Source organism: Narcine bancroftii, chromosome 1 (genome assembly GCF_036971445.1).
Source record: "Narcine bancroftii isolate sNarBan1 chromosome 1, sNarBan1.hap1, whole genome shotgun sequence".
NCBI lineage: Eukaryota > Metazoa > Chordata > Chondrichthyes > Torpediniformes > Narcinidae > Narcine > Narcine bancroftii.
The window spans coordinates 192,217,932-192,230,103 of record NC_091469.1 but is presented as its reverse complement, the minus strand read 5'-3'; the positions used below and the strand labels follow the sequence as shown (position 1 = coordinate 192,230,103).

The following is a 12,172-nucleotide window of genomic DNA, read 5'->3' as shown; positions in this document are numbered from 1 at the left end:
TCTTCTCTACAGTACAAACAAATTCAGCAATTGAGTTCTGATTAATAAAAACATTCTTAAATCCATTGGGAGCTTGATGCTGCCGTCAAAACAACTGACAGAGGAAGTCATGCACCACCACAGGACCAATCCTTTCGCGTTATGTACTGTTAAATCACTTTATAATTCAAATCCACTAAAGTGGCATGTGAACTGTCACTAAGTAAATAGTTAGAAGGTGGAAATTCTTAGCATTCTGACAAAGACGGTGTAGTGATTATTTAAAGTGCTGGTGATTTGTATTTTTAAAGTCACATGTAGGGTAATCGTTTCTACATTAGACAATATTGCACTCTGGTTTGTTTCAAGGCAACAAAATCTCTCAAGTTTGGGGTGACATTAAACCATTTAAGCTTCAGACTTGTTCTTTCTGCCTTCAGTTCAGCAACCTCCACCACCCCCACCAGCAACCTTTTATTTAGGTGTCTGCCTGTTTCTTGCTATCCCTGATGAAGGGTTTTTGGCCTGAAACATTATCTCTTGCCTTCCATAGATGCTGCCTGTCCCACTGAGTTCCTGCATGCAGCATTTTGTGCGTTGCTCCAGATGGTCACTTATAGATATTGCATTAACGCAAATACACCTTCAACCACGCGCTATTCCTTTAATTTTTAAAGTGCTGCCACATAGATCGATGCTGTACTGTAGAGAGGGGTGCAAAACCTTTCCTTAAATATTTAATAATCAAAAGTCAACAAGTTACATTATTGTAAATTTTTCAAGCAGTTTCATTACTGCAAAATACATTTTCCTCTAGATTATAAAAAACAATCAGCTGTTTACCTACCCAGATCCTAATGTAAATGAGTAAATATGATAGAAAAAAAGATAAAAGCCTGCAGTGTGGACATGAAAATAGCTAATGGCATTGCAAAAGCCAGCCTATTGGATGGTTCTACTTTGAAAATCGTATTAGTTCATGACCTTCGTTCAAACAAGACCGTACATTTTACAATGAGAGAAACCACTGCTGCAAACTGGCAACTTTGAAGCGCTCCTCTGTGTATGTGGCTCATCTGTCTAATTGCTTCTTTATTGTTTGGATGTGACACTGTCACACAGAATGTTTCCCTCCCCATTGATCTCAGCAGCAATAAAAAGCTTTAAAACACAGATGATAACGCTACCAGGGCTTGGCCTTGCCATTTCACCCCCTACCCCCATGAAATTTCAAATTATGGGTCATACACATAATATTTTATAAGCTTAATGGCTTATTTGAGAGTATTTCAAGGTCGTAAAGTATTACCTTGGGGTTTTCCAAAATCCCAGACTCGTAGCTGTGGGAAAATATAACATCAAAATAAAGAGCAAGAATAAAAATTCACCATGCAAAAATCACAATATATCCTAATCACAAATATTGAAACAATAAATTACTTTGCAGTGATTAAAAATAAAAATAAAATTGCTAGAAGAAACACAAAATACTCCTCATACATGCCTTTTGGCATTTGAAATGATAGTTTGCATTTTAGGTGGAGACCAATAGTCAGGCAGCTTATGACAAAGGATCAACACTTGAAATTCTCTTATCATGATCAGATCAGAGGAATCGACTGTGGCGGTCCGTTATTCACTCATTATTTCTCCACTCTGCTTAGCTTCTTACCTGATGTGCATGATATTAGCATCCATACTCCAGGGGCTTTTGGGAGTTACTGGAACGGGGATGTTATGTTCCTATAATGCATAGAAAAATTTGTTATGGAGTGCTGCTTAGAGCAAGTATATACTTTACAAAATAGTTCTCACTGTCTTGAGAGAAATGGCACATAATAGAAACGACTCAAATTTATCTTCTGAAGTAGCATGCAAGGATTTAAAAAAAAATTTGATATGAACAATTCAATTATTGACCCCACACGATCTTTTGAATGTGTATAATTAAAGAATGCAAGAAGGCCGCATCATTACAAATCCCATCACCCTGGTCAGGCCTGGATTAACCATGAAGCAAAATAAGCCCATACTTGGATCACCAAGGGAAAGGGGTACCACAGAGATTTTTCCAGTGCCAGATTTACCATGGTGCAGCTGAACCAGGGCCCCACAATAAATGAAAAAACAAACATGTATATGCATGTTATACTAAAAATAGTTGTGGGGTCTGGCCGGGAAGAAAACTGAATTTTTAATCTATCATTTCACATTCAGCATTTATTGAGTCTTAATGTCTTGTCAGTTAGACAATGGAAGGGCGGAGGGGGAACCATGTTGGGCTCTGCTTTGGGCATCAGTTAGCCTTAATCCGGGCCCTGGTCACGATCTATTCACTCTGTTACCTTCAGGCAGAAGCCACAAAAATCTGAAATCCAGGTTCAAGAACAGCTTTATTCTCCCCCCCCCCCCCCCCCCAACCCTCCACCCCCCACCAGTAGTTATCAGGCTTGTGAACATCCACATACTACACTATCTATAAACCACTTCAGGACCATCAAAAGATCTGTCTGCACGAATTTTTTTTTTGCACCCACTGCAAATGCAATTTTTTTTGTTTATTTATCTTTTCTTGTCCGATGGTGCATTGTGGCATTTTAATTTTGTACTATTGTTGGTGTACCTATCCCAACTGTGTAGCTGTTGCAAGCAGGAATTTCAGCACATTTGTACATTGTGCTCACGTGTATGACAAGCTCTCACATTATGTTAAAAGGATACAATTGCGTTTTGTTCTAAAAAAATTTCCTTCTTCAATTTCCCATTCTTTGCCAACACTCATTGCAGTTAGTCATGTACAAACCTCAAATAGTATTATTCCACAGTATCTACAGTACAGGAAATAACTTAAATTAAAATGAACTGTGGAAATAATTATCATTCACATAAACCTTCTTCCTCCAACCCACCAAGTGCATTATATTCCTTTCTCCCTTATAAACTTGGAACTTTGCCTTGAATGCAATTATGCTGTTGGCATCAACAACTCCATTACTAAGCTGCAAATCGCAACTAGACTCCTGAGTGCAATTTCAGCTGAATTTCTCTCTGTAGAGAGGCACTGAGGTTTGATGCAAGCATAGACTAGATTTGTGCAAACATCAACCTACAATTTAAGTAACCTGAGCTTTTTGGCACAAGGCTATCAGGGCACCAGTGTACAGAGGGTGTGGAGAGGCTGCAGAAGGATATAATTAAGTTAGGTGAGTGGGCAAAGGCCTGGCAGATGGGAGTACAATGTTAGTAAATGCGAGGTCACCCACTTTGGTAGGAAAAGTAGAAGAGCAGATTATTATTTAAATGGTGAAAACCTGCAGCATGCTGTAGTGCAGAAGGACTTGGGAGTGCTTGTGCGTAAATTGCAAAAAAGTTGGGTTGCAGGTACAAGGCCAATGGAATCTTGGCCTTCATCGCTTAAGGAAATGAATTCAGGAGCAGGGAGGTCATGCTGCAACTGTTCAAGGTACTGGTGAGGCCACACCTTGAGTACTCTGTGCAGTTCTGGTCTCCATCCTTGAGGAAGGATATACTGGCCTTGGAGGCAGTTTAGAGGAGATTCACCAGGTTGATCCCAGAGATGAGGGGCTTGACCTAAATTGTCTGGGATTATACTCACTTGAATTCAGAAGAATGAGAGGAGATCTTATAGAAACATATACATTTATGAAAGAGATAGACACAGCCTTAAGATTCAGGGGAGCAGTTTTAAGATGGAGTTGAGGAAAAACTGTGTTTTCCAGAGAGTAGTGAATCTAATGAATTATCTGCCCAGGGAAGCAGTTGAGGCTCCTTCAAACATATTTAAGGTTCAGTTAGATAGATTTTTACATTTAAAAAAAGGACTTAAGGGATATGGGGAAAAGGCAGGTAGGTGGAGTTGAGTCAATGATCAGATCAGCCATGATCTTATTAAATGGCGGAGCGGACTCGACGGGTCGGATGGCCAACTCCTGCTCCTATTTCTTATGTTCTTATGACCTGCGTTCAAATTCAGTTCTGTCTGTCAGGAGTTTGTAAGTGTATCCAGTCAGGTGTCTGTGTCGGGTGCTCCAGTTTCCTCCATTATTCCTAAGAAGTGTTAGAAGGTTAATTGTCACATGGGTTTATTTGAGTTATGCAGTTATCCCCAAATTAAAACATTAAAAAAACATGCATGTGGCTGATAACTCTGAGACTCCTTATTTGGCAGGTGCCATTTCCAAGTTCAAAGTAACCCCCATTTTAAGCACCGCTTATCTACTTTCACAACTGCTCTGGTACAAGTTTGCAAAAAGTGGTTTCCAAATTACAGAGAAGCTCCAAAGATTAAAAAAAAACCATTTAATACATTCAACAGGAAATTCAATCATTCAAGATCCTTTCTTGTAATTTGCCTTATAAAAAGCAAGGTTAACATTTTTGAGTCTTTGAGAAACAATCCAGATCTTTTCATGAAGGTATCTGAGGGAAGGAAAAAGGGGAAGTGAATGAAGATGGGATGGCGAGAATAATCTATTCTTGTGAACCAATGTGATTTTCCAAACTCCCACTGTGATTCCTTCTTCGCCTCACTTGCGCAAAACCAAGCAACAAATACTCTAGTCATAATTATCTGTAATCAGCCATGCCAAACAGTCACCTCCAGTGACCAGACATCAGCTTCTGAAACCCAGTTTTGCAGAAATGCCACCAGCTACTAACTCGATCAGAAAAAGCTCCAGTGTGGAACCTTTCACATGAAAACAAGCTCCAAAAATTAATCATCTTCAGACACTCCCCCAAAGAAAACAATGTATTAGCTTGGGAAGCAGTGAATTTTTTTTTTTGTATTTTCAGAGTTAATCATTTCCATTTTTAAGTAAAATTTGTCATTATCCTATTTAAATACTCTAGAATTTAAACAACAAACTTTACTGTAGAAGCACTTTAAAATGGAAATTGCTTTTGCTTTATGCAGGAAAATCACTTGAATTCCTTATCTAATTTGAATCTGCATATTTATCAGGCAGCAGACTTATGAATAAATATTTATTTTTAAAATCACCCGACATAAAAATTGTGACAGCTAATGGAAGTAAAAGACAGGTAGCATCAGTGGAAAGAAAAAGAGTAAACTGTTCAGAACTGACAAAGGGTTCTAGTCCTGAAACATTAGCAGTTCTCTTTCCAAAGCTGCTGGCCAAGCCTTTAATCAGAACACTACAGCACTGAGAACTCCCTTCAGCCCACGATCTGCCGACTAATGTAAACCTACTCCACAACAATCTAACCCTTCCCCACTTCACAACTAAAAATTTATTGTCAGTTACTTTTCCAGACTGATTTTATTTCAGATTATTTTGATTTTCAGTTGATAATGTTGCCATTTCAGAAATGATTTATGATTTTGAGTCTAATGGATAGAATTGTACGTTTGGACTACTTGTGGATTACACCAATCAGATGGATCCACCAATTTGAGAAAGATGCAACATGAGATCAGAAAATGAAACAACCATTTCAATTGAGATAGGCAATACTCATATTTGAAACTTGTTGCCCAAATAATTCAGGGGAATTGGCCCTGGATGTATCAAATAGTCATGAATATATTTTAAAGGCCAGATTTTACTTGTTTCACTATTTATTCATCTTTAGGTTAAGAAAATTAACATATTCAAACTTCAGGCCACCAGTTTCAAATCTGAAATTTCTGGATTTCACTCTCAAGATTCAAAATTCCTAAGTGGGCTAAAAATCCCACTTTGAGCGAATCTAATTTTCAGTTCTACCAACATTTAGGATTGTCACCTTAAGCCAACATGGGATTTAAAATTAAAGATCCCACAGCGAGATCTATGGATCTGATCAGCTGCTAGGATCTACATCTATTTGGGTAATGGTGAAACCATCAGATTTGTGGGAAGGGTCAAGGCAAGAATGACCATTGAATTCTCCATACTTGGCACCGTGAGAAAATTATAGAAAATCAATCATGCTCTAATGCTTCTTATGTAGTTGATTTCAAATGAAACAAGTTTTTAAGGAAGAGCACATGCCATTAAAACAGCTCCATGTCCTTACTGCCCAGATGAAACACTATTGTCCAAATCTAGTGCCCCTGTGAGTGATGTTCTCAGTGTCAGGGAATGCATAGGATCGATAATTCTACTGAGAGAATTACATCTTAGAGGTTTATAAAATCACAAAGACCATAGATTAAAAGGTAAATAGTCATTGTCTATTCTCAGGATAAAAAAATCTTGGAGATTTAAGATGAGAGGGAAAAGACTTAAAAGGGACCTCAGGGGCAGTTTTTACCCAGAGAGGGTGGTGGGGATGGAATCAATTGGACCTTTTAACAAACATTTTGACAGGCTCAAGGATGGGAAAGAAGGATATGGCCCAACTAAAAGCAAATGGGACTTCCTTCAGTAACAACCTGGTCAACATGGACGTTGAGCCAAATGGCCTGTTTTTGTATTGTAAAACTTCCATTTCAAAAATCCTGACGGTTCCTACAGCCATCTTGACCGGCAGAGAGGCACCATTTGCAACTGCAGACTATCTCTACTGCATAGAATTAGCTGCTTTAGATTTTGTTCAGAGATGCCTCAATCATAATCACATGATCAATTTACCAGGATCTTCATTATTTTTGAGTTAAGGCTACCAATATTACTGTTGACAGATATGTTATTTATAGCAGCAAAAGAAAGAAAAAGATCAAGATTGTCAAACATTGTTTGTAGAAGTAATACGCAGCTTTCAGAGAGGAAGGATTCTGCCTTTAACGCGTACCATCACAGCAGAAAAATGATTTCCTTCTCCTCCACAATTACACTTTAGATTGAAGCCACTCATTTACCTTCTCATCTTTGGGCACTTTTATAGAGCATTTTAGTTCACATCAGAGAAGAAAGATGTCATCGTCAAAGCTTACCGTATCCTTACTAAGGTGGAATTTGCAAAACAATACATTCACATAGCCACTTTCCCTCAGTCAGAACTAAAAAAGAGGTGAAGCCTTGTAGCTGCAATTATCTTTAGCATTAAAATAAAATGAAAGCAATGTAATTAATTAACCATTAGGACTGGGTTCAATATACAATGTTTTTTTTTAAAGAAAAGTCATGGCTGCTCTCAAGGAATGTGATACACAATGTGAAGGGCTAATTTCTAAGATACTACACCTTCTGCAGTTAACACAAGCCTTCCTCACTTTGTCTAATGTAGGCACCATGAGTTGTTCAAGAGCAGCCTAGCATTACCAAATTTTGTTAGACTGCAAGTGAAACTAAAAGGTTAGAGCGTGACAATGCAAGAAGCAAACATGAAGGAGGAACTCAACATCCATACGAAGTAAAGGGTGTTTCAGGCCTGAGTCCTTCACCAGGAACGGCAAAAGGGCTCGTTTTCTCTTATTTTTGTACTAATTTATTTATTTTTGAATTTAATTTTTAAGCAATGTTTGCACTGTAATGCTTCTGCGACAATAAATTTTGTGACATGTTCATGACAATACAAAGGCCCGAAATGTTGTACCCTTTTATTTCCTATGGAATGTTGCTGATCTCCTATGTTTCTCCAGCATGTTTTTGTATTGCAGTCGACCCCAGACTTTCTTGGTTAACTCTATAAGAACAATTGTACTGTTCTACAATCTTTCTCGCTTCAACAAAGAACAAATTTCCTCTGTAGGTCTGAAGCTTTCTGAACATCAAATTTGGGTATGGGGTGGGGGGGAAACAATGAGAGGGCAACTCTTGGATGGAATCTCAAGTAGCTTTGGCCTTGTCCTGGATGAAAACTGAGCTCAAACTTTCCAGGAGAAAGAAAAAGCAGAGAAAATGGGAACAACATACTTTAATGGATATTGGATAATATAAACGTTAATCCAGTTTCACATATTTTCTTTTGCCTACTATTTCAAAGGTCTTGACTCTTTTGTGTGGGATTCTTTTCTCTGTGATTTTAGCAGAATGAGCTTGAGTCTTTGGAGAACTGTCAAAATTGCTTCCACGCATCACTACTTAGTTTTTATGGTTGGAGTCTGTTGAATGTCTAATGCAGATAAATTTAATCTGGAACATTCAAATGTAGAAGACTCATGAAATATGGATCGTCAGTAGCAGGACACAGATTGGATGATTCGTCAGAGGCCTTATTGCAACATAGTCCATGGTATCGGCAACACCTCAGGAAAATAAGAGGGCCTTGTAATTCAAGCTTCAGTGGGTCCCCTGAGTTTAAAGGACTGTAGAACTTACTTGCTCTTATGGATCGTTTATACTCATGAACTCACTCCTATAAATAAATCAGTAATATCTTATAGATCTGTTCTGGAATAAACATGAAAACATAAAGCCATTAATGGCTAACGAGTTGTAGTTCAACAAATGGAATTATGTATTATTGCTCAACAATAAATATTAACCCTTTGGCCTCCGTGTCCCTATTATAGGGACTACCAACAAGTGCACATATTCTGTGCCCCCGTTTTCTGGGATTGGTTCTATACCCAATATCCAGCTGGTTAGAACTGCAGTAGTTTACTCATGGACTCAATCTGGAGAATGCATTATGAAAGGTTAAAAATGGCTGGAGTCCAAAGGGTTAATTAGCAGCTATGAACTTGATACTTTTACCTGGCCTGATTTCACCTTCTTCATAACCCCATTCTCCACCCCTATCCCCAAGCAGTTTTGATTCAGCCCTGAGTGGTGTCAACAGGTTACCCACTGTTACAAAGTGTCTTCCTCATGTCACAAGAAGATGGAGCAATTGTTAATGCTTGAGCAACCAAGCCACTGAATGGTTCATTAGGTTTCAAGAGGTTGTTTTTTCATTGAATGCCTTTTAGCTTCAATGGACTGTTATCATTTGCACAGGGTGCAGCCCATAAAGGTGGTCTCAGATCCAGTATGAACACAGTCTGGGGCAAAGGCAGTCACTTGTACTTCCACCTACTTTTGCTTATTTCAAATGCGTTTATTGCAATATTTATTTTCTTCTGTTTTATAACAGAGGAAACTGTTGTAACCTGACTCTAAACTGCCAGAATATTTTACTTTACAGAAAGTCAGAAATAAACAAAATTAGAATTGAATAATAGGAAATACAGTGATTATATAAATGGAAACAGAATTGCCAAATTAAATGAAGTTTGTTTCTGAGATTTTAATTTAGTTTGGGCAGAAGGTGTAGACAGCCAACAAAGCTATACATATTGTACTGCACGAATCACAAATAAGGACACGAGCGAACCACTCAGGCATTTAAAACAACCTCGCGGTTCCATGGCCATTGCATTGAAGTAGCTCTGAGTTGTTTAAATAAATCTGGGATTTAAATATTCTTGCTTCTGCACAATTCTGGCTTTGAGTTCAGTATATAAATGAACTCCTATATAAATGATTCATCAATGGCTAAATTTGTTCTACTAGTGTAGAGGGCCTCGAAAAATGTGAAAAAAAAAAGATCTGCAGTATTGGAGAAAAGTGAAAACTTAAACCATTTACCTTTCTCAACTTTCCTCCGCACTATTCGTCCATTTTTGTCAAATGCATTCACTATCATATTGATTTAAATGAAAGAAAGGGCATGGCCAATTTGATGTTGAATTCCAATTTTTATCAATTTGTTTTTAGAAATGCAAAAATATTTTTCTCTCTCTTTTCTCTCCTCCAATTCAAATTGTAACTTAGGATTTTAAATTTGAAAAAAAAAAAATTGCTTTAGTCTTTGCTAATTTTTCATCTGAATGTTTAAATAAATAGAATTGCTTGGCTTGCTCACACACACAGGTCTTGGATGTCTCATTCTTTATGGATGGTTGGCTGACAGAAACTTGCTATGCAAATGCTCAAAGACCATCCAAAGGTACTGCAAAAGTCTATCAAAGGGCTATGCAACCAGTTCACTGCAATTTGGTGCTGCCAACATCATTTGAATTACGAACCTGAATTTTATTATTTTTAAGGGTATTATGATTTATTTGGGTGCTATTGACATCATCAGGCACTTTCAGTGCATTTTATCCAAACTACAGTGATCTGCATAATTAGGCATTTTATAGCCTAAAAATGCATCTACACATTGTTGGCATATAGGGAAACACCACAAGTATTTATTTATCTACCTCATTATCAACTCTACAACTGATTAGTTTGGGGATCAGGATCAGAGCTCCTTGAGATGCTCAATCCAGTTAAATGAATAAACCCACAAACTCTCAAAAATGCAGAGGAGACTATTCATATTCTTCAAATCAGAACATAATCCCCCTTCCACATTATTCTGCTCAAAGGAAAGGAATAACGAACTGTTAGTACTGATGAGATTCCATTGTCAGGACTTGTGCACCGCAACCAGAATAATTCACCGCCAGTTTCTGCAATGTCACCTAGAACAATTTGATAACTATATCAAAAAGAAAAACATACTGTATAATTCAAAATGTCATAACATCCTCAGAAAGTAAGTAAATCAAACCACATTTTTGGCAGTTTAGTCAAGCAATAATTATTTTAATCACATACACACTGATTAATTTTCTACTCTAAGATTTTCATGTCAATATATAAACAGACCAAAAAGAATTTACAAAATAGTAATCTTTCAAAATTCCTAATCACCCCAAAGCAAATTTTGAAATTAATTTTGATTCCTTGGAAACATGAGAAAAACTAAATTTTCATTGCTTCTTTATTCATAGCAGAGATTTGCAGAATCATTTCTGTCAAGATCAGTTTCTGAAGAAATGGTCAATCAGAGTTAATAAAGGCCAGAGAAGAAAATTAACTGAGAATCTTGTTTATCGTATCCACCAGTCACCCCTATTGGAAAAGAAACATTAATTTCACAATGTGTCATGGCCAGAACTTGTCCAATTGCATAATTGTACTGAGTTGTGGCTCTTATAATCAAACTTGCCAGTATTCAATGCCAGTTGACTCATGAAGAACTGACAGTCGAGGTAGTGTGGAAACCATACTTCAGTGTTGGAAAATAAAAATCATGGCCAGATTCAACCTGGCAGGACATCTGAATCCACTTCGCATCGAATCAATGATTTCCAAAGCATCCTAACATTTGGTAATAAAATGTCAGCCTTCTGCTCGGGTGTGAAATTAAAACCCAACCCAAACCACAGCCATTCTGAAAATGGACCCATCACTGCCATCCAGAACTAGGTCCTGATCAATCAGTCCACTTGATCTAGACCTACAGCAGCTGTTATACAGCTTCCACTAACATACAAAGTTAATATCTATGAAGCAGTGCATTTCTTGACAGAAACTTTTGAGATTTAGTACACATTGCATTGAGCTGGGTGAGCTCAATCTGACCCAAGCTGAAGAACTAATTATATTCTTCTTCCCAAAAATGATCTAAATACATTGATGAATGCCAGAGAAACAAGACACTGCAGATGCTGGAATCTAGAGTTAAAAAAAACATTCTACCAGAGGAATTCAATAGGCCAAGTAGCATCAGTGGGAGAAAAGAACTGCGGAAGCTTTGGATCAGAACCCATCATCAAGGCTGTTCTTTCTCTTCCATTGATGCTGCTCGACCCACTGAGTTCCTCCAGCAGATTATTTTTTCAACATCGATGGGTGTTGTTGTCTTTGGTAAATTGCCACAATCTGCACAGCAAGAACTACCACTCAGCAAGATCAATGAATCCTCGACAGGATTTGAGGGTGCGAGTTCAATAGAGGTTACGAAGACAGATAGCCAATTTACCTTCAAGATGTTTTCCTCTGGGATGAAACAGCTGGGGGACGCTTTATGGGAACAGCTCCATGGCTATTCCCACTGCTGAATGCCATTATAGCAGATCTGTGCCATTCTGGGTCCTCAGGCCCTTTACTCAACACAAAACTCAGATTTAAAAGCATCAACTGACTCAGCAAAAGCAATCCATATTCTACTCTGAAGTTCTTCCACATTTGAATCTAGCCAATCTCTAATTATAGAGTTCCTCTTTTATTCTGTCTTACACCTAACGTGATACTTTTATCACCTTGTAATAATTTATACTCTAGCCAAGTTTATTTAATCTGTTTTAATAATTTAAATCTCCAGTGCAACAACTCTCATCATTCACAAGTTATATTGCATTTCCCTGGGTGGGAAAACTGCTGATGTGTGCATATATAAAAGAAGTGGACTTGAATGAACAAGTCTTCCCATTTTATATCTTCTCATTCATCAATATTCATCATCT

The 12,172-nt window shown here is 37.7% G+C and overlaps 1 protein-coding gene across 5 annotated transcripts in view; it reads right to left on the bottom strand.

Moving 5' to 3' along the window:
• Positions 1 to 12,172, bottom strand: part of ass1 (argininosuccinate synthase 1) — a 191,196-nt gene that overhangs the window by 73,671 nt on the left and 105,353 nt on the right. For all 5 annotated transcript variants that reach the window (XM_069886007.1, XM_069885978.1, XM_069885970.1 and 2 more), the window contains 2 exons: positions 1,652 to 1,722; positions 1,289 to 1,319 (listed from right to left, as the gene is read on the bottom strand). In XM_069886007.1, the coding sequence (XP_069742108.1) occupies positions 1,289 to 1,319; positions 1,652 to 1,722 (102 nt within the window). The remainder of the gene's footprint in view (positions 1 to 1,288; positions 1,320 to 1,651; positions 1,723 to 12,172) is intronic.